The following is a 26,275-nucleotide window of genomic DNA, read 5'->3' on the forward strand; positions in this document are numbered from 1 at the left end:
TAATCAATTTCAGAAGTGGACTTGAATATTTTTTCAACACCCCCAATTTTTTTTAATGCACTATTTAAATCAAAATATACAGTAGATGTGGCGGCTCGGCGGCGCACTGGGTAGCACGTCCGCCTCACAGTTAGGAGGGTGCGGGTTCGATTCCACCTCCGGCCCTCCCTGTGCGGAGTTTGCATGTTCTCCCCGAGCCCGCGTGGGTTTTCTCCGGGCACTCCGGTTTCCTCCCACATCCCAAAAACATGCTTGGTAGGCCAATTGATCACTCCAAATTGTCCCTAGGTGTGAGTGCGAGTGCGAATGGTTGTTTGTCTCTGTGTGCCCTGCGATTGGCTGGCAACCAGTTCAGGGTGTCCCCCGCCTACTGCCCGATGACGGCTGGGATAGGCTCCAGCACGCCCGCGACCCCCGTGGGGACTAAGCGGTTCAGAAAATGGATGGATGGATGGATATACAGTAGATGTGACTTTAATCCATTTCATAAAGCAGTTGTCACATGACAAAATCTGAACTTGGAATGTAAAGATTTATCAGTTTGCTATGGTTTTATTTTTTAAATTCCTTCTCATTGGCAGCGTGCCCGAGCGGTTTCTATGGCGACGGCTGTAATCTAACCTGCAGTTGCCGTAACAACGGCATCTGCCACCCGGCTAGTGGGTTGTGTGCGTGTGCGCCGGGCTGGAGTGGACCCGACTGTGCACAAGGTGAGCGCACGTATAAGTGATGACTCAGCAGTGGCAGTAAAACACTATATCGTTAAATAGAAGTATCGATAATTGGGTAAAAAAAAAAAAAGATACGGATTCAACTCTAAAGTAAAAGTAAGACAGTTGAAATTCTATACTCTGTGAAATTGACTTATGAAAAAGAAAAAAAAAATCCAAAATTATTTTTAATATAGCATTTCCTCCCAGAATGCCGGGCGGGGTTCTTTGGCCCCGACTGTCGGCACCCCTGCTTGTGTCAGAATGGAGCCACGTGCGATAAAAGCAGCGGGAAGTGTTCGTGTGCAAGTGGCTGGACTGGAACTGCCTGTGAACTGGGTAAGAGGAAGTCTTCAAATAGATGTGAGATTTATTTGCATTTTTTTTTGGGGGGGGGGATGTTTGGCCGTCCTCTATTCGACTGGATGATCTTTAGACGTCCAATAAGTGTGGCTGCTCTTTGCAACAACCGCCAGAAGCTTTTCAGGCTCAGCTCATTACTTCACTCTGTGTGTGTGTTCTTGCGCAGTTAGAATTTACGAGCAGTTGTTACTTATTACACTTTTTAATATCAGTTGCTACTTAGTTATTCGAAACATGTGCAACATGTGGCGGGGAGAATAAAAACAAAAAATACAGCAGAGATTCCAATGTAAACCAATTTAAATTTAAAATTCAGATCAGATTTTTCTGTCCCAAAAATCTTTTAAAACAATGACCTCAGGTATCCTTGTGGATCAATCATAATTTAATTTTTAAAAAATGACACCCCATAAATCATTTAAAAAAACTACAGAAAAGTTTCTTAAAACCTTAACCCTAGTTTGAAACCCTAGTTGGAAACCCTGACCCTAGTTTTGAACCCTGACTTGAAACCCTAACCCTAGTTTGAAACCCTAGTTTGAAACCATGACCCTAGTTTTAAGTGAAAATTGTGACATGGGAACATTTTGCAGCCATCAGCAGCAACCCGGTGAATGCTGTGTGATTTCTGCCGTTTGCGTTCCATCATGATCAACGTGTGCGTCATGCGTGTTTTCCACACAGAATGCGCGGCGGGACGCTTCGGGGCCAACTGCCAGCGCGAGTGTGTGTGTGAGAACGGCGGCCAGTGTGACAGACAGACGGGACGATGCAGCTGCGCCGCAGGATGGATTGGAGAACACTGCCAACAATGTGAGTATTTGATCCGCATTTTGTGTGTCTGTTGTGTGTCTTTTGTGACTTTCATTTGCACTCGCAGCTTGTGAGCCGGGCACATTTGGGCTCGGGTGCGAGGAGAGGTGTCAGTGTGCACGCGGGGCGTCGTGCCACCACGTCACGGGCGACTGTCAGTGCCCACCTGGTTGGAGAGGAAAACATTGCGACAAAGGTACTGCAAAAGAAGGAAAAAGTGATTGCACAAGTTTGCACACCCTCTTATAACTATGGATGCGGCTGTGTTCTAAATGAAAAGCTGCACTGTACATTTAAATGTTTTGACTAAGAGAGAAATGGACTAAAAATAAATTATGTATGTCTTTTATTTAAAAAAAAAATCAAACCATAATATCCTGATTTGTTTGCTTGCAGCCTGTCTGCCAGGTTCTTTTGGGCCGGGTTGCATGCGGCGCTGCAGCTGTTCTGCGGGCACGTCCTGCCACCACGTGTCGGGCGAGTGCGGCTGCCCGGCGGGACTCACTGGCAACGGCTGCGAGCAAAGTGAGTCTTCATCGGCTTGCACTGAGGAAATACATACATGGCAACCTGTCGCTTTCCTTCTGACGTCAGCTTGCCTCCCTGGGACGTTTGGCCCCAACTGCAACGAGGTTTGCCAGTGTTCCCAACCCAACCAACTGTGTCACCCGGTGTCTGGATTGTGCTACTGTGCCCCGGGCTTCCACGGGCCCAATTGTGACCAAGGTAAAACTCAGGAAAATCATATTTCTAAAATGGTTCATTTACATTACATTTTTGATTAAATTACATTTTTTTTTTAACTATATGCTTTTACAAAGTAGTAGTTTCCTTACTTTGTATGTATGTCATTTACTTTCATGTGTTCAGCATGTGGAGCGGGCCGTTACGGTCCAAACTGTGAACGTGAGTGTGACTGTAAAAATGGTGGCATGTGTGTGCCGTCCAGCGGCACCTGCAAATGTCCTGCAGGATTTATTGGCGCGCGCTGCAACATCAGTGAGTCCAGAAAGAATAAAACAACAGTTTTATAACTGGTGGATCATCATGAAGTGGGAAATGACTTATGGTTTCCACGACGACAGCGTGTCCCAATGGACGCTACGGAGCAGACTGCGCTCAGGTGGCCGTCTGTGGAGACGGAGCTCGGAACCACCCGGTGACTGGTCGCTGTGTGTGTCCGCCTGGACGGAGAGGAGAGCACTGCTTACACAGTGAGTACCCCCTTACGTCAGTGTGTGTGCGCACACACATACGTATGTGTGTCTTGCACATCAGGTTGTCCTCCAGGCTGGTTCGGCTCCGGCTGCGTGAGGCGTTGCAACTGCAGCAATGGGGCCACGTGCCACCCGGAGACGGGCAAGTGCACTTGCGGCCTGGGATGGAGCGGACAACACTGTGACAAAGGTAACACATTGCACGCTCCCAAATCCTCCAGAGCACAGGTGTCAAACAGCCCGCCACATCATTTTATGTGGCCCGCGAAGACAAATTGTGCATCAAATTCGTGTGTCGTTACTAGAATTGCAATTTGTCTTCACTTTTAATAATATTTTTTTCCCAATATTTGACCAGTTTTTACTTGTCTGATTTGAGTTATTTGACAGTTTGTTTAGTAGCTTTTACTGTAGATAATATGAAGTACTCATACATTTATTTGGGTTGAAAGTCATAATGGCCCTCTGAAAGAAGCTATGACTATAATGCGGCCCGTGGAAAAAAATGAGTTTGACACCCCTGCTCCAGAGGGAGTGCTCACATGACTGACACTCTCCTTTCTCATGTTCTTGCATCCCAGCATGCCCGGCGGGTACGTTTGGCGCCGACTGCCGGCTGGCGTGCGAATGTAAAAATAACGGCACGTGCGACAGAGTGAGCGGCGCCTGTCTCTGTGCCCCTGGGTACTATGGTCATGTGTGCCAACACGGTGAGAAAACAACACAAAAATACGACACTTGTTTACTCAACTGCAGACACTGCCTATTATTGTTTTTTTTAAATTTTTGATTCATGACGTTGTTGTGTTCCTCAGCGTGTCCAGCGGGTCTGTATGGGTCGCTGTGTCAACTGCAGTGTAACTGCGCGGTCGGAGCTGCCTGCCAGCCAGCGACCGGTCATTGCATTTGTCCCGCCGGGCGTCACGGCTCTCGCTGTCAAAAAAGTAAGTCTCGTCACAGAACGCGATGTAAAGGCTGCCCCCTTGTGGCTAATCGATGTTTTGGTTCTTTACGATCAGTGTGTGAACAAGGCACGTATGGGCACGACTGCGCTAAAGTGTGCGACTGCGAGCGCGATGCTCCGTGCGATTCTGTCACCGGAAGGTGTCTCTGCGAGGCGGGGAGGACCGGACAAAGATGCGACCTCCGTGAGTAAACATATATGTATATACGGAGTGATTTAAGACAGATTTTAATTGTTTTTAATTTGTGACAGAGTGTCGAGAGGATCGTTTCGGGCCCGACTGCACGCAGAGCTGTGAATGCCAGCACGATGCTCGCTGCAACCCGCGTAATGGCCGCTGCACATGCATGCACATGTGGATTGGATTCTCCTGTCAGGAAGGTGAGCTCCATTCTTAAAGTCAAATGTCTTCAAATGTGCTGAACGCATCCTCACACTTGTATCCTCAAGGAGGACCGCCACACCTCACTCCAGGGAACAGCACGGGAAGCTTTATGCAGGAAAACTCCTTATAGCGCCCCCCACTCTGTGGAAGTTTGTTCACGAGCAGGATGGAACAATTTCACGTGGAAAAAGACTTTGCTAAGATTCCACTTTGGGACACAAGCTTTAAGAAGTGGAGCAAAAACAAAATGGCATCTTTTTTGTAACTGCACATTGGTATTTTGTGTTAAATATTTTGCCTTAGAAATATCTTTTGCAGTGATTGTATATAGAATAATTCATTTTTTATATTGAAATGTGCCGCCATGTGTTATTATTCGTAGTAACTTTGCAACTCTTCACATCCAACATGAGCTGATGTCTTCATTTTTATCAACCAAAATGTTTTTTCTCTGTCTGATAGTTCTGTTTCAAAATTTACATTTAAATAAACTTAAATAGGTGAGAGAAAAAAAGATTTGAAATATTTTGCACTTTGAATATGTCATTTGTACATTCTTTATTTCCAACCTTCGTCTGGCACAAAGAGCAGGTTGTTTGTGTTTGCACATTCTGGACCACAGTTATGTTTTTTTTGTTTCAATTCATTAAAGAAAAAGACAATTCAAGTAATATTCTCTTGTATTTAAGATTGTAAGGTGATACACCTGGATTGATACTTGTGTGAATGGAATGGGTTTATTAAAAAAGCCTTACTGAACATTGTGGGAAAAAAAAATATGAAATAAAAGCCTTTCTTAACATGGTAATTTAAAAAAATGGTAATTAAAAAAAAAGCCTTACTATAAATAATCTTTTTTTTTTTTTTCCCAAAAAAGCTTTATTATACATGATCAGCTTTTAATGAAAAAAAAAAAAGCCTTACAATACATGGTTTTTTTTTTTAACGAAAAAAATCCTTATATAGTAGTTTTTAGTTATCCAAATATACTTGGTCATTTTTTTTACTAAAAAAGCCTTGTAAAAAATTGTAAAAAAAAATTGTAAAAAAAAAAGATACGAAATGAAAGCCTTCATATACATGGTAATTTAAAAAATGGTAATTAAAAAAAAGCCTTGCTATAAATAATCTCTTTTTTTCCCCCAAAAAGGCTTTATTATGCATGGTCAGTTTTTAATGAAAAAAATCCTTACTATACATGGTCTTTTTTTTTTTACTAAAAAAGCCTTGTAAAAAAATAATAAAATTGTAAAAAACACTGATCCAGTTTTTTTTTTTTTTTTACAACATCCCGTGGAAACAACCCATACACATCAATACAATACAATATACTTCCTCAAGTGATTCGGTTTTTTTTCCAGTTCATATGACTTCAACCAGTAGGTGTCGGTAATGCGCATTGAAGCTGGTGCCACCTCGCCGTAAAACAAAACGAAGAAGAAAATGACGTAACTTCCCGTTCACGAACGAGTCGTGAATTGCATTTCCCGTTCGCCAACTGAACAGATCTGTGAGTGAACGAGTCAGTGAGTGAGTGATTTGCATTTCCAGTTCATCGCGAGAACGGATCAGTGAGGGAACGAATCCTGACTTTCCCGTTCGCGAACGAGTCAATGAGTGAACTGCCTTCCTGTGCCTCAACCGATCAGTCAGTGGACGTGTTGCGTCTCCTGGCGTAAACCAGAATGTAGATTTACGATTTACTTCTAGTAGTTTTTAAATAACGTGTATGCATATATATATGCCTAAATATTGTTATCCAATATATCTACTGCAGTTTCACATTGGATTGCTGGTTTGAAATGTACTTTTATTACTATTATTATTATTTTGAATAAACATTTATGTTAAAACTTGTCTGGTGTTTTATTCCTTGTTTTTATATTCGCCAATTAAAACATAAAAATCAGACTGGTGTTTAACTGCTTTATATGACAATATGTATTTTACGTTGTTGTATGAGTTGGTGTCCCCAAAATAACAAATGTCGGCATAATGGATTTTTTTTCAACCTTTTATTCAAACACAAACACATTCGGTATAATAACGCCATCAACTACAATCCAACAAATACAAAATTAAAACATCAATGTCGGCATAACGTGTGTCGGCTGGCATAGCAGCAATGCTGTCTGTCACTCACTCGTGAATCTTCGCAAACGAACCTGAAAATGGGGGTGTACCTAATAGAGTGTCCGAATGACGTCACACATCAAACAGCCAATCAGAAAGTGGGGGTGAGGGCGGGTGTGGCACTTTTCACTTTCCGTGAAGCTTTGACCGTGATTTTTCCCTAATGAATTAGCCTGTTATTAGGAACACCTGAAAATGGCGGTGTACCTAATGGAGTGTCCGAGTGACGTCACAGATCAAACAGCCAATCAGAAAGTGGGGGTGAGGGCGGGTGTGGCATTTTTCACTTAAAGCAGGGGTGTCAACCTCCAGTCCTCGAGGGGCCGCGTTCCAATATGTTTTCCAAGTTACCCTCGTTAAACACACCTGCGTGAAAAGATTTTGTTCATTTTCACGTTCTGCAGGAGCTAAAACTTTTCACGCAGGTGCACTTAACGAGGGAATCTTGGAAAACATGTTGGAATGCGGCCCCGACGACGAGAGCTTGACACCTGTGACCTTTGACCATGATATTTCCCTAATAAAGTGGCCTGTTATTCAGTACACTTGAAAATGGCAGTGTACCTAATGGAGTGTCTGAGTGATTCCCTCGTTAAGTGCACCTGCGTGAAAAGTTTTAGCCACTGCAGAACGTGAAAGGAGCTAAAACTTTTCACGCAGGTGCGCTTAACGAGGGTCACTTGGAAAACATGTTGGAACGCGGCCCCGAGGACTAGAGCTTGACACCTGTGACCTTTGACCATGATATTTCCCTAATAAAGTGGCCTGTTATTAGGTACACTTGAAAATGGTGGTGTACCTAATGGAGTGTCTGAGTGATTCCCTCGTTAAGTGCACCTGCGTGAAAAGTTTTAGCTCCTGTAGAACGTGAAAATGAACAAAAACTTTTCACACAGGTGCACTTAACGAGGGAATCTTGGAAAACATATTGGAATGCGTCCCCGAGGACTAGAGCTTGACACCTGTGACCTTTGACCATGATATTTCCCTAATAAAGTGGCCTGTTATTAGGTACACTTGAAAATGGCGGTGTACCTAATGGAGTGTCCGAGTGTCGTCACGGATCAAGCAGCCAATCAGAAAGTGGGGGTGAGGGCGGGTGTGGCAGTTTTCACTTTCCGTGAAGCTTTGACCATAATTTTTCCCTAATGAAGTGGCCTATTATTAGGAACACCTGAAAATGTCGGTGTACCTAATGGAGTGTACGAGTAATGTCACAGATCAAACAGCCAATCAGAAAGTGGGGGTGATGGCGGGTGTGGCGCTTTTCACTTTCTGTGAAGCTTTGACCATGATTTTTCCCTAATGAAGTGGCCTGTGATTGGGGAAAAAAAAAGTGGTCCTATTCTAAAAGCACACCATGGAACACACCTGGGATCAAACCAAGTTCCTCCCCAGCAAGAGCCCATGTCACTAACCAAGTCGACTATTTCTACCTGCCAACTCATGGCTGCCTGCAGTCTTTTGTACGAGTGATGTACATTCCAGTTCTCGAACTCAAAAGATTTGTTTAAAGGAATCGTTCACAGAATCGTTCGCTACACTTTCTTATTCATTCATTCATTAATTTTTAATTTTTTTTTTACCTCGTGTAGTGTACCTATTGAAGTGTCCATGAGGTGTACCTAATCACAGGCCACTTCATTAGTGAAAAAGCTTAAGTGAAAGTGAAAAGTGCCACAAAAGTTGGCTGTTTGATCTGTGACGTTACTCGGACACTCCATTAGGTACACCGCCATTTTCAGGTGTTCCTAATAATAGGCCACTTCATTAGGGAAAAATCATGGCCAAAGCTTAACTGAAAGTGAAAAGTGCCACACCCGCCCTCACCCCCACTTTCTGATTGGCTCTTTGATCTGTGACGTCATTCGGACACTCCATTAGGTACACCGCCATTTTCAGGTGTACCTAATCACAGGCCACTTCATCAGGCAAAAATCATGGTCAAACCTTCACGGAAAGTGAAAGGTGCCACACCCGCCCTCACCCCCACTTTCTGATTGGCTGTTTGATCTGTGACGTCATTCGGACACTCTATTAGGTACACCACCATTTTCAGGTCCGTTCGCGAAGATTTACGAGTGAGTTACAGACAGCATTGCTGCTATGCCAGCCGACATACGTTATGTCAACATTGATGTTTAAATTTTGTATTTGTTGGATTGTAGTTGATGGTGTAATTATACCGAATGTGTTTGTGTTTGAATAAAAGGTTGAAAAAAAAATCCGTTATGCTGACATTTGTTATTTTGGGGGACACCAACTCATATAAAGCAGTTAACCAAATGTCTGATTTTTACGTTTTAATTGGCGAATATAAAAACAAGGAATAAAACACCAGACAAGTTTTAACAAATGTTTATTTAAAAATAATAATAATATTAAAAGTAAATTTCAAACCAGCAATCTAACGTGAAATTGCAGTAGATATATTGGATAACAATATTTAGGCCTATATATGCATACACGTTATTTAAAAACTACTATAAGTATTATAAAATCAAGATTACCCAAAAAGAAACATAATTTCCCCGTTTTTGCATAACGGCGCAGCCCTCATGCAATAAAGTTAGCCGTTAGCTTGGAGAAAACGTGCATAAAAGAAGTGTTTCAGTGAGTGGTTCTTTTTTTCCTTGGCAAATCGTAAATCTACATTCTGGCTTACATAGTTCACGCCAGGAGACGCAACACGTTCACTGACTGATCCGTTGATGCACGGGAAGGCAGTTCACCCAATGACTCGTTCGCGAACGGGAAAGTCAGGATTCGTTCTCTCACTGACCCGTTCTCGCGATGAACTGGAAATGCGAATCACTCACTCACAAATTCGTTCGATGGTGAACGAGAAATGCAATTCACGACTCGTTCGTGAACGAGAAGTTACATCATTTTCTTCTTCGTTTTGTTTTACGGCGAGGTGGCACCAGCTTCAATGCGCATTACCGACATCTAGTGGTTGAAGTTATATGACCTGAAAAAAGAACGAATCACTTTAGGAAGTGATTCGTTCACTCTCGTTCACTGAAAAAAAACCGTTCTTTTGAACGAATTGTTCACTCACGAGCCAACACTACTATTTTTTAACTAAAAAAATCCTTACTATACATGGTCATGACAAAAATAGATATCTTTTGTAAAACTAAATATTGAATTGTAATTGAAGAGAGACACACACCGTTTTTCATTTGCCATTCTTCAATAAGTTTTTTTAATGATGATGAAGCTGTACATCTTTGTCTAGAATTCAGATTCAAGCACAGTGCAGTTAGCAACGCCTGCAAAAGAACTTTTTTTTCAAATGAATAAAAATAAACAAAAGGCAGAGGCGATCACTACTGGAATAGAATGTATATATAATATATACACAGGTCTCATTATGTACACGAGATCTTTGTCTCCCTCGACCGTTTTTCTCCACAATCACAACAACTGGTCAGTCTTATGGAGAGGGAAAAAACCCAGCCACGTGATGAATCATGATGAATTGTTACAGGCGAAAACATAAAAATAGATTCTCTTCTTTTCCGCTTCCATTTCTGAAGTCACCTCCACCAAGAGGATGACAATGAGTCTTGTGCCATTCATCCATTATTTTAATTTTTCAAATTAAGCTTAGGTCTTGTGTAAAAGTGGATTTGATTTCCAAGCTCTTTACCAGTGCTGTGTTGATTTTCTGAATTGAAAACAAGAACATAACTGGGAAGTGACTTTGTACTTTGATCTAAGCCACGCTTCTGTACTCAGAAACATTCATTTGTATATGCAAATTGTGTTTACTGTAATTATAATTGAACCGTTGATATTGCACTGAGCAAATGGGTTAAGCACAAATCCACCCAAAAAACACCCGCTTGCTTCCCTGAACTGTTGCCACACACAACAAAAATATGTCTCTTCCTCACAGACTGCTTGCTGCCAAAGCGACTTTGTTATGCCAAGATTACATTTGCAACTAAAAAGTAGACGAGCATGAATGTACCACACTGGGGATCCTCCAGATCTTCATACTGCATATGCATATAGAGCACACACACACACACGACAATTTTTCTTCAGGTTTGATGAGAAATATTTTTCACTTCTGCTAACATTGATACAAAAGCCAATGTTAAAGGTTAAAAAAATAAAATAATCATGTGCGGCATCATTGTCCCATGATGTGTCAAGATAACCGCTTCCCTTAGCTCATGTTTAAAGTAAAGAAAATAGGTATGGTAGCATCCGGTGACGTTCCTTCTTTGCATTAACATGAATGCTAAGGACACGGGCACATTAACACTCTCTGATTAAAAAAAAAAACAAGAACCAAAATGACTAAAGCTAACATGAAAGCTGTCATATTACACTCTCCGATGGGGAGCAAGGTCCTTAACGGCTACTTCTGTTGGTAACATGCTGAAGCTAAAATAGCTTAAGACCCGAGCTCTGGTTAGCAAGTCCCGAGTTTGATATCATGCTCTTAACATAAAAAAAGACATAGGCACATAAGCAGCCTTTGATGGAAAGCTTCTCACTCTACATTAATGTTAAAGCCGATGTTGAAATGAAAGATATAGGCACGTTAATAGCCTCTGACAGTGAACAACAGCCAACATGGCCACAAAACCCAAGATGTTGTACCCTCATTAGAGATTCCATTTAATTCTTATTCCATGATTGTGATATCAATCAGTTTTGAAAAGCGTTTACACATACAATGTTTTCTTGCAAAGAAATATTCAGGGTTTGGTTCCACTCTGGTGCCGAACTCCCGATAGCTAACATTGAAGTTAAAGACACATAAATGTTAACACCCTCGATGGCGAACAACAGCTACTTGCTCTAGGTAACGGTAAAACTAAAGCTTACATTAAGTCGAAGACCGAGGTAAGTTAACGCCCATTAATGGCAACAAGGATCCAAGATGGCTGCTTCGCTAAAGCTGAAGCCGTTAAAGCTAAAGCTGACGTTAATATTAAAAACTTAAGACACAAGCATATTAACGCCATCTGATAGTGATCAAAATGTCACATGTCTGCGTCATCCAACTAACATTAAAATTAAAGTTGCCTGCTTCCTTGAACTAATTGGTATAGCAAATGCTAATGCTAAAGACACAAGTGTGTTAATTATGCACATGAGGATGATGGAAGAGCCTCAGGGGGGTATTGAAAGAGGCAACAGGAGTGTGGAGCATCTCAAAAAAAGAATTGAAAAAAATGGTAGAGATGGTGGATGTCAATTTGAGGAAAGTACCATGAGGCCACTTCTTCTTTTTGTCTAGTGCAATGTGTGCGGGCTAAGAATGCGGTAGGATACCGACACTGACCATACTAAAGTGCTGATTGTTGTCAGACAAAGACACAAACACAAGACGACGTGGAGGGTAACACGAGAACACGTGTTCTTCACGTATGACCATCAGCTTGCTGGGCGTGGCAGAACAACATCTGAGCACCCAAACCAGCGTGTGCTTATTTTGTTTTTCACTCTTTTTCTTAATCAAAGTCTGACTTGCAAACCTCTCGAGAGATGCCAGTTTTTTTCCTCTTTTTTTCTTATATCCCTGGAAGTGTGAGCGAGGGAGCCCCCTGGTGGCCTTTTGGTGCGACCACACTCATGCGCCAGGAGGGTTCAGGTTGAGGGAGGGGGTTTTGGGGCATGGGAGCAATGGGGGGCGGGGGTTCTCGCTCAAGGGTTGAAGCTCAAGCAAACGGAGGATCAGGCAAAAAGGCGAGACGCGCTGAGGCTACCGGGCGTTAAGAACGGTAGTCCTTTTTACTGTACGGCTTGTTGCCCAGGATGCTGTCCACCTCGTGCGTGATGGATGACGACAGCTTGGGGAGAACCTTAAGAGGGACATGGAGAAAGATCAGTCACCCCACTCCCATGTGTACCACTAGATGCACTGAACGTGCATCAAAACATCATTTTTTTAAATGATTTTTATCAATATGCTCAATTATTAACATGTATCTCAAAATCTACCTGAGCGAGTTTCAACAGATTTTTGCGATTTCATTTATATGAAATAATAAAACGTATTTTAACTCACAACAAAAAGCTAGTGTGTCTTTTTTAAGGAAATGTGCAGAGCCCTCCGGAAATGTGAGCGCAACATTTCAAAATGGGATAACTCTCATGCAATGTGTAAATCAGGAAAAGGATGCAATTGGATATATCCTGCATCTTATCAGCAGGAGAGGGTTGTGCCCTTTAGCCCTCACCCCCCGTGGCAAGTGTTTGACCTTATTAGGAGGCGGCATTGGCGCAGTGGAGTATTGGAGCATGCAGTAGAAAAGTGACCCAGAGGCTCATGTGTTCCCGGAAGAGAGGCTGCGCCAGCCTCTTGGACACTAAGCTAACACACGCACGCATAACACTCAAAGACGTATCCGCACAAACACATACTCACACACATTGATCACGCTCACCTGAATGGCTCCTATGTTCTCCATCAATTGGTCAGTGTTGGACGCCCCTAAAAGGACAGAGCTGACGCCCTCGTTACGTAGACACCACGCTGCAGGAGCGAGCATATCATCCAGATAAGAAACCATACTGACCTTTTTTTTTTTACAACGTCTACAAGCTGCTGAAGTGCAACTTCTAAAAAATGTAAGAGGATAAAAATTGCCAAACTAAAATGGGGATGACACATTGGTGTTGATGGAAGAAGCCACTGAGCGTTGAGCACCTCAGGGTGCAGCCCTAAGCAGCGGGGTGTGCAGCAAGTCATTTTTGTAGACTTTATATTCAATACTGGAATGTCACATTGATATAGATGATCACCTGGAGGACATAAATCGCCGCGCGCTTCCCTGGTAGGACTGCTCGGAGGATTTATGGTAATTGGGAGAGACGAGAGCGTGCGTTAATGGGCCGTGAAAGCTAATCCATAAACGCCGTCTTCCTGACAGCGTGAAAAATCTACGGCGCGATAAGAGAGGGAAGTCTCGTGTTGACTAGTCGGGATGCTTTAACGGCCCTCGACAGTTTGGGCTTTTCTGGGGTTTTTTTTGGGCAGGGTGATTTTCCTGGAGAATCAATATGGATCCACTGGTGGGATTTATGTGTGGCACGCCATCTTGATGCTAACTCCAGAAACTGCTAAATGCATGTTGACACTAAGCACTCTCCTGCGACTTTGCATATGTATGAATGAACACACGCCACGGAGGCGCTTACGTGCCATATGTTGATAATTACAACACAAAATGCATTCAAAGGAATGTTCCAGAATTTCCACCATGGCTGCCATCCCTGCAGATACAGTCTGTAGATAGTTATGTCGATTTGACAAACATAATAAATACAGACGGGTGCTCATACTCATAATTTTTTTTGTTTTTTTAAATGACGTTCAAAATTATGTCATTGACTACCTCGACCTAAACAAGCACACGTGGAGAAGACGGACAAATTGACGACCTCGGCCCCTCCGAGCCAGAGGGGACGGACAGACAGACAGAAAGAGAGAGAGCAGCAGAATGGCATCTGCGTACCGATGGCGAGTTGGGGCAGAGTGCAGCCCAGCCGCTCCGCGATCGCCTGCAGCTCTTTCAACTTCGCCTGCTGACGCCGACCCTCCTCGCTCAAGATCTTGTCCTTCAACCACTGGTAACCCTGTCGAAAACACAGCACACCTGCTCAAAAACACCGCCCTGCTCACACCGCGGCCGCCTCGCCTCCCGTGTCACCAGGGCCTGTTTTTAAACATGTGACTGTCTCCTCCTGCATACACTTCACTTGTTGACCATACTTGAGTTTTTTTTCTAACCCCCAATTAAGCTTCAAACCCGTACGCCCTAATCACAAATCTATCATAAAATATATTTGGGTCCTACAGTAAATTGAACCTACCCTAACTTCATACGCTAATATATCATGGCTTGAACCTAAGTCGAATTTTCTTCCCTTACTTTTAACACTGAACCTGATACCCAAATTCACCCTTGACCTAATCGATAAACTGTAACCCTGACATGAAATTCTAAGCAAGACTTCCAATTCTAACTAGCCCAAACTCCAACCTGTCTAGCACTGGCCGTGACCTTGCACATATACTGAAACTCCCAACCCTAATCCTTGAAACCTTGAAGGAAAAACAAAAAGATCAACAACCAATGCAAAATCCAATTCAGTACCGTGGCTATTGTGATCTTACAAGACAAATGGAACCATTCAAACAATACAAAATACAGAACCACAGACATGAGCCAAGCATGAAGATGCACATTCCACACAGGAAATAAAGGTGCACATCGAGTCACTGCAGGAACATGCCACAAAGGACACACCACGCCACTGTACCACTGTGACGAGACAATAAACAAACTGCAAGGACCAACGACCAGAAAGAAAAGCTTGCCAAGAGGTGAACACCAGCACAGCACAGGGACCACGACAAGCTACCTTCAGAGAGGCCCGAGAGTACGGGGGCACCCTTCCGTCATATTTCCCTGAGATGATCCCGCAGGCCAGCGGCGACCACGTCATGGCCCCGACACCTGCACGACGACAAGACAACGTCATCATGGTGACAAAAACATCCAGTCCAGGTAGAACTCTTGTCGTAAGGAGTCTCACCTATTTTATGGAATAGTTCAGGTAGCTGCACCTCCACCTTCTCTCTTTGAAACATGTGATACTCGGCCTGCTCGCAAATCGGAGGGATCTGGTTGAATTGTCGCGCCACGGAATATGCTTCCTTCGGGGGGTAAAAAAAAACAACAACACACAAGATGAAGTGTAGCGTAAAAGCATGGACATGTTTTCCAGAGCGCGGGCAATCGCACCATGATCTCCATGGGACTCCAGCGGGATGTCCCCCAGTACATGGCCATGCCTTGATTTATCACATGGGTCATCGCGCGAACCGTTTCTGCACAGAAGACACAAAGAAATGGGGTCACTGACTTCTGCCAATGACTTATAGTCATTCAGAATTATATTACATTTGTTTGAATAATAATAATAAATTTTTTTTGAGTAATTTAAATTTGTAGCTAGTTTATACTGAGAAATTATTTTTTCGCTTAAGGGGGAATCAAAACATAAAGTTTTATTTTAAGAAAGAAAATCATACAATTTTGATGCAAAATTTGCAAGTTTAAAAAAAAATCAATATGTAAAAATTAACTTTTCTAGAGTGTCAACCAACCAACCAAATGTGAAATTAAACTTTTTTTTAAATTTGCTTTTTGTCTTTTCATTGTGAAATATTTTCTGCCTCCAATAGATTGTTCTTTGTAACTGGCTAAGACAAATGATTTTTTAAAGTCCTATTTCTTTTGTTCAATTGAACTTCACTGATGATTTCTGACTCCAACCTCCACAGAGTCGCGGAAGAATCGCCCAAGTGTAGGCAGACGGACGACCCCTGATTGAACTCATTCCCAAAGAGAAAGCTCTTGACAGGAGCAGATGGAGAGCGAGCGACCATCTGAGACCCCACCCCGCCCCCACCTCCCTCCCTCCTTGCCTCATACACACAAACAAACATTTTGCACTCTGCCATTTCAAAAAGGTCTCCAGCCACTACAGCCTCATTCCCACTGTGGAGGAAAACATTTATTAAAAAAAAAAAAGCCATTACCTTCCATAGGCGTGTTGGGGTCCGGTCTGTTTGCAAATACTACATCAACGTAGTCTAACTGCAGTCGCTCCAGAGAAGCTTTTAAACCTGCAAAGTAGAAATAGTAATAGTTTGTATGATTTTTTTTTTTTTTAGCATTTCTTCAGGTGGACTCTAGAGTCAAACACAATTTCATCAACCTCATAATGTTCAATTTACATTATTTTTAACTAAATAAAAGCCAGCTTGTTGCCATCATAAAAAAACACCTTTATTAATTCAATTTTAAGAAATAAAAAAAGGGTTAACTCAAGTACTGTACTGTATTTTTACGCCACAGTGCAAACTAGCTTATTGTTTGCCTTTGGTAACCTCAAAACCTATATTAGGATCATTCAAAACAGAGGACACTGTTTATTCATGTCATAACTCACCTTCTATAATATGTTTTCGAGATAAACCTCTTTCAGTCTCGGCTCTGCATGAAGAGAGCAAAAAATAAACAAATTTCAGTTTCTTGAAATGTGATTTAAAAGTGAAGGACAACGACGTGGATGTCACAGTTTCCTGCTATCAGGAGCATCAGCGCCAAATTAAAGAGGCTTTCTCAACTTACTTTCCTCCCCAAAAGATCTTTGTTGTTATCACCAGACTTGAGCGTCTGCAAAGTGGAGAATGAAAGCACAGCACCAAAGGTTACAGCCTGCTCCGTACGAGTGGGCGATCGCTGAAGACGGACGGACTGACAAAGAATCCCGCTCTTCTCTACCTCATCCTTTGAGTGTCACATGCACCCACAGTGCCGGAACTCAGCCAGCTTACATGAATGAGAGGTGGAGGCGGGTATAAATTGACAAAGCTCGAGCAGTGCCAGGCCCGGGCGGACCGAGCAGAAGACAAGGCTCCTTCGAGTCGGTTTATTTATCAATGTCTATATAGGAGGCACGCGGCCGTGTGGGCATGCCGCATTTGATCTTTCATCATCCTACCTTATGGTTCCAGTTCACACAACACACTGCCTTCCCAATATGTGCAATTTTAGTAGATGACAAGATTATAGGTAGGCTGGTGAGACGGAAATGAGAAAAGGAAAAAAAAGAAAGAAATTGCATCTCCTACCTCCATCCTTTCTTTTTGATGATATTCCCCAGCACCACCTCAGCCCTGCCGCACACAAAGATGTGGTGAAATTGTGGCTAATAATGATCCTAAATTAGCAAACACAAAAAAACCCCCAATGCTCTTCCCTTTTTAAAAAAAAAAAAATATCACCGGGACATTTGCAATCAATATAGTCAAAGGTCAAACACAAAAACTGAACGGCAGCAAATAATAACAGTGTAAATGTTGGCATAAATACTGTATGCGAACGATGTGTGAGAACGCTGCCAGGTTCCGGCCCCAGCTGTGCTGTGGTGCGGCCGCCGTGTCACTCATTAGCAGCCACGTTGGTGCTTAAGAGTTCAGCGGTTCACTTATTATGACTGTTAAAAAAAAAATCAATAAAAATATATTGTTTCTTTGTGTCAGTAGCACAGATTTTGTGTCTTTGTGTGGTACTGTATAGTGTTGTGGTACTGGCTGAGAGCAGAGACAATGTGGGAGATCCTTCACTGTCAGACCCTTGCAAACTCAAACGCAAATAGTGTGTTTGTGTGTGTATGTGCGTGCTCGCACCCACGCAATACAACCCTCTGCTCCTTCCCTGAAATGAGTTATTTATGAGCCCAAACATCAGCTTTATAGCCTTTTTCCATCAGTCCATTAATATTTTTTCCCCCTCCACATTATATCTTCTTATGATTTACCACAGAAAAACAGAGAGGGAAATATGTATTAGCCATGAATTTATAATATCTTATTGCTTTTCTGTAAATGCAAATCCGATTTGTCGCTGGCTCAGCACATAATATCATGCAATTATGACGTATTTGAAGGAAATTAAAAAAAAAGCGCCACGTGTGTTTGCTGATAACAGCAGCCCCGGTGAGCGGAGCCGAGCGGAGGGAGTGTTTATTATTCGTGTGACTATGCATATTAATTTTCATTCCAGAGAAACAAAACTATTTTCAGTGAGCGTTTTGTGTCATGCGAAAAATGTGGAAAAACATCCAAAAGCGCTGTTAAAATAACAATGTAATAAAACATACGCCTCAACTCAAAGCGCTTTTTCCACCCAGTCGTGCTGCATGTGTCATGTGTGCAACATAATCTCTCCCCCATGCTACTTCACGAGTTGAAGCTGTCAGGATTAATACCTGTGCAACACCACATAGTCAGTTGCGGTAAATATTTGCACCTGCCTTGCAGATAGCATTTTGTGTGTTTGCTTGGTGCAAAAATGAGATTTAGTTTTATGGAGGAGGTTAACAATGGCGTGGCGGGTACAAATGAACTAAAATACACCATGTCAACGTTAGCTTCTTTACTCTACGAAGATGATTCTTAAGGAAATATAAACAAAACGAAAAGGACACCATGTGAAAATGTTAATCCTTCAGATTACATCAACCGGATTACAACCAGATTAATCCGCACAAGTGAGAGAAAAAGTGTTAAAACATTATTAAATTGAGATTACGTCTGTAATAGTAGCACTGTCTTTGCTCATTTCAGATGGCCTAAATAAAAAGGGTTGACAATGACAGTGTGAATTTACTTGAAGTCTCGCACTGGAAGATAAACAAATCCGCTTACATTCGTGTCATCTGACTTTTGCCTTTTGCACATTTTTTTGCTCAAAGCCTCTGCGGCGCTTGTAAGACTAATATCCAGTTTATATTGACGCAGGAACTTCCTTTATCACCAAGAGCAAAAAAAAAATAAAAAAAATGCAACAGCACACATCACGAGATGGTAAATGTATCTCGCTGGGGTGAATAACCGAGATCAAGGCTACTTTTTGATCGGGCTGTACTGTTGCCTCGCCGACTTAATCAGTCACGTGGCGGCGGCGGCGGCTTTTGAAAGGAGGCGAAGGCGCACACTCACTTCCCAGCAGCGTAGACCTCGGCCGTGTCAAACAGATTGATGCCGTTTTCATACGCCAGAGTCATCAGCTGCTCTGCCATCTGTTGAGAAAGCAAAAGGGGCAAAAAATGAAAGGCGGAGGAGAGATGAAAGATCACCGACGCCACATCGCAAATCGAGTCTTCACAGATAATCGACTCACCTCATCTGTAATTTGTCCGCCAAACGTCACCCATGTTCCTGTTCGTGTACAGAGAGTAACAGATTAGTAGCCCGTGGATGGGGTTTGCAAAGACTGACCATCCAGCCATAAAAAATGACAAAAAAAAAAAAAATCATGACTTCAGCCAATTTATATCCCCTTCAGACTTTTTTACAATTTTCCACCGGTCTTCAAAATAATAACCATTATTGACGCCACTTGATGAGAGAGAACTCAGAGTTCCCGCCATGACTCGGTTACACAATGAATCCAGGTCACCGCAACCCCTCTCTTGCAGTTTGGCTCTTACCTAATCCAAGGCAGGACACACGCAGACCCGACTTCCCAAGGTTTCTGTCAGGACACAAGACAGAATACTGAGGTTAATGTTGCACTAAAACACCATTGATAGATTATTTTTGCACTCCGGTGCATCTCAAAGCCTTGATTATGAAAAGAGCCCGTTTTAGAAGTCAAAGCCTATCTCTTGTCCAGCTACAATGTATCACCCACTGAAGAGTGATTTCAAGTGTAATTTAGATAAATAAAAGCCTTGAGACATCATCAAACAATGATGGTTTTCTGGTCAGCCTTTTCAGAAAATGTAAGCAGGCAAAGCAGGAAAAAAGTTTCATCAGCGATGATGTAACGTGTGCGGGAGTCGAAATGATTGTGGGGGAGGAAATCTACTACTGTATATCTTTTGTAACGCAGCTTGTATGGAAGTACGCTGGATGAGAAACAATAGTAGAACAGACAACGGAGCTTAACGGCGCTTTTGTGAGTGTTGTAAAGCCAAGATAGAATTCAGAAGGAAAATGAAAGCTCCAAGTAACAATGAATGGTCCTTTGCCTCTTCGTGCTTCACACTGCACTTAGCGACACATGGCGTGGTGTATGAGATGGAAATATGCAGCGACGCAACACTTACAAAATAGACAATCAGAAGGTCCATCGAAATTAGCTAAAATTTCCCAAAGTGGCTGGCGAAGTGATTTCAATGCTAAAAGATTTCAGAACCGTTTGGAAGAAGATAAAGACTTCCATTTCGTACTTCAGTTATGCCACACAACTTAATAAATTCCTTTTAGCTGACTTAAATCCGTACTGAAAGCCCAGGTCCAAAAGATATGCAGTCAGAAATTTGGTGGGTTTTTCATTGCGTCGGCAAAAAAATTCCTACTTGGTTATCTTATCTGACGGCGTCACATTTAGTAGCTGACAGGAGTTAATCCAGAGAAAAGGGACAAAAGCATCCAGAGAGACTGCAAACCTTTGTGGTGCGTGCGGTGACAAGGTTAACACGATCCCCTCCGGCAAAGCGTAGCTAATCTTTAATTAGCTTCCTTTTATTTCAATGTGGAAAACACCCCCCGAGGATGCTGCACTCAGCATCATTATCAAAAGGGAACCAAAAGCAGATTACGAGGCCATAATTGTTTTTGTAGCATACGTATTTGAGATGATGTACTGGGATGTTTGTTTTTGTTACAGCTAACTATTTACTCCATTAAATTTCTGTGTGTTCCCTTAAATAAGCAGCGAAAAAGCCGTAGCTTGTCTTCACTTAAAAATATTGTCATGCTAAATTTAAAATCCCTGTGAGATTAAAGAGCTTTTTAGTGTTAAATGCAAATGTATGTACATACATTAAGGAGGGAAAAATGTACTTCGATGAAAATTGACAGGAGTTATTAAGTTATTTATTATAATGCGGCCAATGGGGTGATGTACAGGAGGACCTCATTTCAATAAATGGTGGGAAGAGTCAGCCCAGACCAACTACACTCCTTTGTAACCTTCAATACAGTGTTTATATTATAATATATTATAATAATATTATATCTTCTTGTTTCCACCCATGTTGATGCTTGCAGTTAATTGCTGCACATGAAGGTTATTTTTCTTATAGTTACATAGATATGTGTCACTTGAAATGTACATAGAAACCAATATTAATTGGTTTTAAATCAAAACCTACATACGTACTTGAAATAAATTGTCGTTGTTTTTGGACCTTGACAAAGCACCATTAAAATTCCAGCATTTTGAAGCACCCTGTGTCAGAACATGGAGAACGTCAGACAAAGCCGAGGTTGTCCCTTTGTCAGCACATCGTCATGCTCGATAATTGTGCTCGGGCGACCTTGAACAGACCCTCCGGCATGGCCCGCACGACAGCAGACTGGGCTCAGGTTCCCGCTGAGCCTCAGCAGAAGTGAATCACAACAGTAAAGTCATCGCTCTCACGGCCTCCTGAATAATGAAGGAGACAGGCCCGGTAAAAAGAACAGCCGCACCAAAAGTAGCATTGGGGGCAAAGTCTTGTGATCAGGAAGCATGCTGACTTGCTGACAAACCCTCACGGTGGAAAACAACCTCTTTAGTAATTACTTTGGCCCAACTCAGGTGACAAACAGTAGCTGAGGGCTACTGCAGCAAACTGGAGACTGCGGAGTGTAATACAATGAAGCCATGCCTATTTGTGGTTCACCGTTCTTGTGGTTGTTTCCGCTTTACAACAAGCTCAGGTACTGATGGACAGGTCCAGTGCGTGATAGAATGTTCATTCGCAAACTGCAAGTGAACCTAGAATGCAGAATGTCCTCTCTGGAGCATTTTCGACTTATCCGTAACAGCTGAACACATGGCAGATGTTTAAAAAAAAAAGTAATAATAATAATAAAAATTAAACATTAAAAAAACGTTTAGAAAATAAAAAAGCATCTCTATTGAAATAAAAAAATTTTGGTGGGGCATTCCATTACTCACAAATTATTCCTATTAGCAACAGAGCTTTGACCCAAACCCTCGCAAAAACCATGTTAAAAATGACATGTCTGAAAGTGGCAAGATAGAGTGATAAATGAACATACAAAGCCACAAGGAGGAACATGTTGAGTGATTCTTGCCAAGAATAACTATTATCACAGCCTCAGAGGTGTCTCTTCAACATAACAATGCAGAATGCCAGCAGCTCTCGTGCCGCTTACGGGTGCTTATAATTGACACTTGTTCAAGGTGTTTATGTTCAAGCTGCCTCAATTGAACATCTTCTCGTAAATTCCATCAAGATCTCTTCTGATATGAATGGAAAAGATTGCCATAAGCCGTTGCAGTTATTTTATTACGAACATCAAGTCCACAAATTATTAGAATGTATCACAAGGCAAACTGTTGGGACTACAAAAAGCAATACTAAGGGGACAAACAGCTTATTGGCTTTGAAGAGTAGCAATGATAAATATGCAGAAGCTATTTGTAGTGCATTCAAGACAACATTGAACACACACACACACGAGCACTAATTAAACAGTGAAGCAAAGAATGAACAGCTGTGTCGGTTTCTCTTTACACTACAACAGGACTAGTTTCAGTCACATGCAGGCATCCTCATATCAGTTGTTGTTTATTTATTCAACTGCAAAAGTGCGGTGAACTGAACACACATTTAGAAATAACATTTTAGGACCATTCAAATTTGTCAGGGCGGCTATTAACAACACTTTTTCTGCGGTGCTTTGAATTTTGGAGACATTCCAATGTCAGTATGTAAACAATCAAGTCTCTAACCTGAATGAATTAACTTCCTCTTCTTGATGAAAGCCTATGTGCAATGGTGCTGCTGTTTTGATTAGCAGTGACTCCAAAGTTAATTCTTCAATATCTGTTTTGGTTTTTGAAACTGAAAAAAAAAAATGGTTTCTATTTGGGGGAAAGGCATTTACTTTTTCAAGCATCTGAAAGACAAGAGGAACCAATTTTTGAGGGAACTATAGATACGCCACAATAATCATAGCTCTTAGAGAAACGAAAATTTGTTAAAACATGGCAAGGCCACTTCACAAAATGCCCACAGCAAACAGATGGTGAAAATGGTGTGCACATTTCAAGATGGCACCTAAGTGGAGGCTTGAAATGAGCACTCTGGATGTAAGAGTCACGGCGTATTTACATCAGCGTAGCCGGCCGGCGTGTTGGGCTGCGGGAGCGCAGGCGGAAAGCCTTGATGACGGGGAAAATGTCCCAGCATGCACCCACACTTACCATGGCCAAAATTTCACACCTACAGGCTTTTTGTCACTACTTTGTGTGAGCAGTCATTCTCAGCAACAGAAGTTAATAATAGATAGGAACACACCTCTTAGTAACTTCAAAATGAAGGTGCTATCTATCTACATGTGTTTTTTGGAGAGGGGAATATAACTAACCAGTTGCCAAGAAGTAGCTTTCGCTCACAACTGTGAGGCAGACATGCAAATCACGAGTCCACGAGTCAATTTTTACTGCTTTAAAAACCTTCACAAACATCAAAAACGACACATTCACAACAACAACAATGGCAGAACATTTGCTGTGTGTGCGCCACTCGATATAATGAGCCTCTCTCGTGAAGTGTTTACAGTAACCAATGGAGACGTTCTCGTGTAACTACAATTGTCATTAAATGCTGGGTACAAAAATAGGCTTTGGGATGACAAGCACATTAGAGCAATGATTCTCAATAAGTGGGTCAGAGATTCATTGTGGGCTTGTTTGTGCTATTTTGATTAAATTTTTCCTTCGTAATGTTCTCTGAAGGGCAACATTTGTGTTTTCCTTGTTTGACGAGAGGGGGCACAGGGTCTTAGTGTTTTGGTATGTCAAGAGATTCAGGATTGGAATTTTCACTTAGGTCTTCTTTTATGGACTTCTCGCCGTGCTTTGGCGTCCTCACACATTTAAAAAAAACAACAAAACATGCTTGTTGGGTTCATTGAAAATTTTATTCTCCTACTCTGTCCCTTGTTATTTACTGTAGATGATTGTTTATGATTCAAATGAGGCAGGAGTCTAATTTATATGCCCCCCCGTAGCCAACAAAGAGTAATGAGGTGTTTTATAAGAAAATATTCAGATCTGCCTCAGGTTTGTGGCTGAGATCTTGGTTGAGGTCTACGGAATTCAAAAGCAGAAAAAACATTACCATGCTCTTGTACATGTGCGTCGTATGGCGAACAGGACACAGGTTGAAAGCGACAAACCGCAGGGGCATCACAGGAACAACTCTCCGATTACCCAAGTGGGACCACTTTAAATAAACATAAACCATTTTGTGCGTCATTAATTCAGCACTGACTAGAAGGCATTTTATTTACTTCTCCAGGAGAAGTGCATCTCTTGAGCCCGTACGTCAAGAAGAGCCAGTCTCGCGTTACAGAATGCTTCCGTCTGCGGGGAGGTACCCCCTTGGAGCCTGAGAAGACATTCACTTTGATATTTTCCCCCTCAATCCTGCAGGGGAGGTCCTTTCGAGTAAGGCTGCGCTCTCGCCCGTAAATGCAGCCTCACTGTCACAATCAAGGCAGCTCAAGGCTGCAATGCTGGGAAGACGACGGAGAGGACCTTATGCAAATGAGGCACATCTGATTTCCACACAGCTATTATACAGTTTGGATTAACGTGCAAAAGGTGCATGGTGAATCTCCACATTGGACTGAGCCCTGCCAAAAATAGCAAAATCCACAAGTAATTGATGCCCACCTAATGAAACTTCACCTATAGAAAATAATGTGAATCCAATCATTTTATTTTAGGCAGCTGAAAATATTTACAACAGATTTTACAGAGAATAAATAGAGTTTTACATAACCTTAAGTAAAATTAATAAAAATGACTAATGAAGCAGATAGAACAGCAATTATTATCATTATTACTTATTGACGTTTCTAGGTGGCCCATAAACGGGGTCTCAAACTTATGTGGGGAATCCTGATTTTTTTTGTTTTGTTGGTAGACTTAGCGTTTTCTTTTTTTTTAATGGAACAAAATGTTGGCGAGAAAAACTGCAAAAACACAATGATATAAAAACTAACAAAAAGCGAGGTTCAAAAACAGCAATACTAATTATACGTACAAAATACGTCTTCCATGCTCGAGGACAAACCAAGAAAGGATAGCCAAGTTAACAGCAACTCCTGAGACATGAATTGACTAATAAAGATCACAGATGACTCCTAAGCATCGTGCCTACACTTGCTTTTCAATCTCTTCATCCTTGCTCTTTCATTCTTATGAGCACAGCGCGGCACCCACAGCGCACGCAAGCAACCTTGAGCTGCCTACACAAGGCTGCATTGCATTCAACTCCGGCCCCAGCGTGCAAACGCCGAGTGCTTTGCACAAAAGCGCAGAAGCAAAACAGCACACAAACAGCAGACAACACCCTCGAGGGATGACTTGGTTCTATTCATTCAATATCATTAGCTTGAATAATTCGATTGTGCCAACATGGCATCACTGCCCCCGAGCGCATCAAATGCAAAGGAGGGTGATGTGTCTTCAGCCAGGCTGGCGAGAATAACTAATGTGCATCTTTGAGACAACAGCCTATTAAAAAATATTTTGTTCAAATTTAAATGCACGGCATACTGTAAAAACATCGAAAGGAATCCTCAATAGACAACATTATAAAATAGTTCATTTCGAGCCTAAATATATATGACAAAACATTTGTTCATAGTATATAGAAAAACATTCATTAAAGTATGTTTGTAAAGTCTCATGGTACCAATTGTTTGTTTTTTACTTAAGCATTAAAAAATACAAAATAAACAACAAATGGTTAATAAACAAGAATCTGGAAAAAAAGTACAATACATTTTAATGTCAAATACATTTTAATCCAATTTTTCAATTAGTGGGATGGAAATATCACTACAATAATCAGTGCTAAAAATTTTCAATAGTACCGCAACAGCCCTATAGTCATCAAATATTTTCCTGACCGATTAAGTGAAATTTCTCGTCGCTGACAATACCTTTGCCCACAAACACTAGAAAACTTGCCTTTGAGGAACCAACCTTAGAACTGAAACGTACTGCAGTCACTGCGCATGCATCTGATAGTTTTATTTTGCGCGGCATCCACAACAAAAAAGGACTGTAAGACTCTCCTGAATGCTTTTAAAAATACACTCAAT

General features: G+C 41.9%; 2 protein-coding genes across 12 annotated transcripts in view; one reads left to right on the plus strand and one right to left on the minus strand.

The window, feature by feature from the left end:
* megf6b (multiple EGF-like-domains 6b) overlaps positions 1-5,123 on the plus strand; it is a 32,301-nt gene extending 27,178 nt beyond the window's left edge. For all 4 annotated transcript variants that reach the window (XM_049733979.1, XM_049733981.1, XM_049733980.2 and 1 more), the window contains 14 exons: positions 582-710; positions 921-1,049; positions 1,758-1,886; positions 1,954-2,082; positions 2,283-2,411; positions 2,481-2,612; positions 2,757-2,885; positions 2,972-3,100; positions 3,165-3,293; positions 3,685-3,813; positions 3,919-4,047; positions 4,123-4,251; positions 4,320-4,448; positions 4,518-5,123. In XM_049733979.1, coding sequence (XP_049589936.1) covers positions 582-710; positions 921-1,049; positions 1,758-1,886; positions 1,954-2,082; positions 2,283-2,411; positions 2,481-2,612; positions 2,757-2,885; positions 2,972-3,100; positions 3,165-3,293; positions 3,685-3,813; positions 3,919-4,047; positions 4,123-4,251; positions 4,320-4,448; positions 4,518-4,582 — 1,745 coding nt within the window. In that variant the 3' untranslated portion in view covers positions 4,583-5,123. The remainder of the gene's footprint in view (positions 1-581; positions 711-920; positions 1,050-1,757; positions 1,887-1,953; positions 2,083-2,282; positions 2,412-2,480; positions 2,613-2,756; positions 2,886-2,971; positions 3,101-3,164; positions 3,294-3,684; positions 3,814-3,918; positions 4,048-4,122; positions 4,252-4,319; positions 4,449-4,517) is intronic.
* A 4,639-nt stretch (positions 5,124-9,762) lies between these two features.
* Positions 9,763-26,275, minus strand: part of kcnab2a (potassium voltage-gated channel subfamily A regulatory beta subunit 2a) — a 43,745-nt gene continuing 27,232 nt past the window's right edge. For all 8 annotated transcript variants that reach the window (XM_049734000.1, XM_049733995.1, XM_049733998.2 and 5 more), the window contains 13 exons: positions 19,624-19,667; positions 19,314-19,351; positions 19,133-19,212; positions 17,261-17,305; positions 16,758-16,802; positions 16,576-16,619; positions 16,163-16,249; positions 15,363-15,448; positions 15,154-15,274; positions 14,980-15,074; positions 14,070-14,190; positions 12,999-13,087; positions 9,763-12,413 (listed from right to left, as the gene is read on the minus strand). In XM_049734000.1, the coding sequence (XP_049589957.1) occupies positions 12,324-12,413; positions 12,999-13,087; positions 14,070-14,190; positions 14,980-15,074; positions 15,154-15,274; positions 15,363-15,448; positions 16,163-16,249; positions 16,576-16,619; positions 16,758-16,802; positions 17,261-17,305; positions 19,133-19,212; positions 19,314-19,351; positions 19,624-19,667 (985 nt within the window). In that variant the 3' untranslated portion in view covers positions 9,763-12,323. The remainder of the gene's footprint in view (positions 12,414-12,998; positions 13,088-14,069; positions 14,191-14,979; positions 15,075-15,153; positions 15,275-15,362; positions 15,449-16,162; positions 16,250-16,575; positions 16,620-16,757; positions 16,803-17,260; positions 17,306-19,132; positions 19,213-19,313; positions 19,352-19,623; positions 19,668-26,275) is intronic.

The sequence above is a fragment of the Syngnathus scovelli genome, chromosome 11 (genome assembly GCF_024217435.2).
Source record: "Syngnathus scovelli strain Florida chromosome 11, RoL_Ssco_1.2, whole genome shotgun sequence".
Taxonomy (NCBI): domain Eukaryota; kingdom Metazoa; phylum Chordata; class Actinopteri; order Syngnathiformes; family Syngnathidae; genus Syngnathus; species Syngnathus scovelli.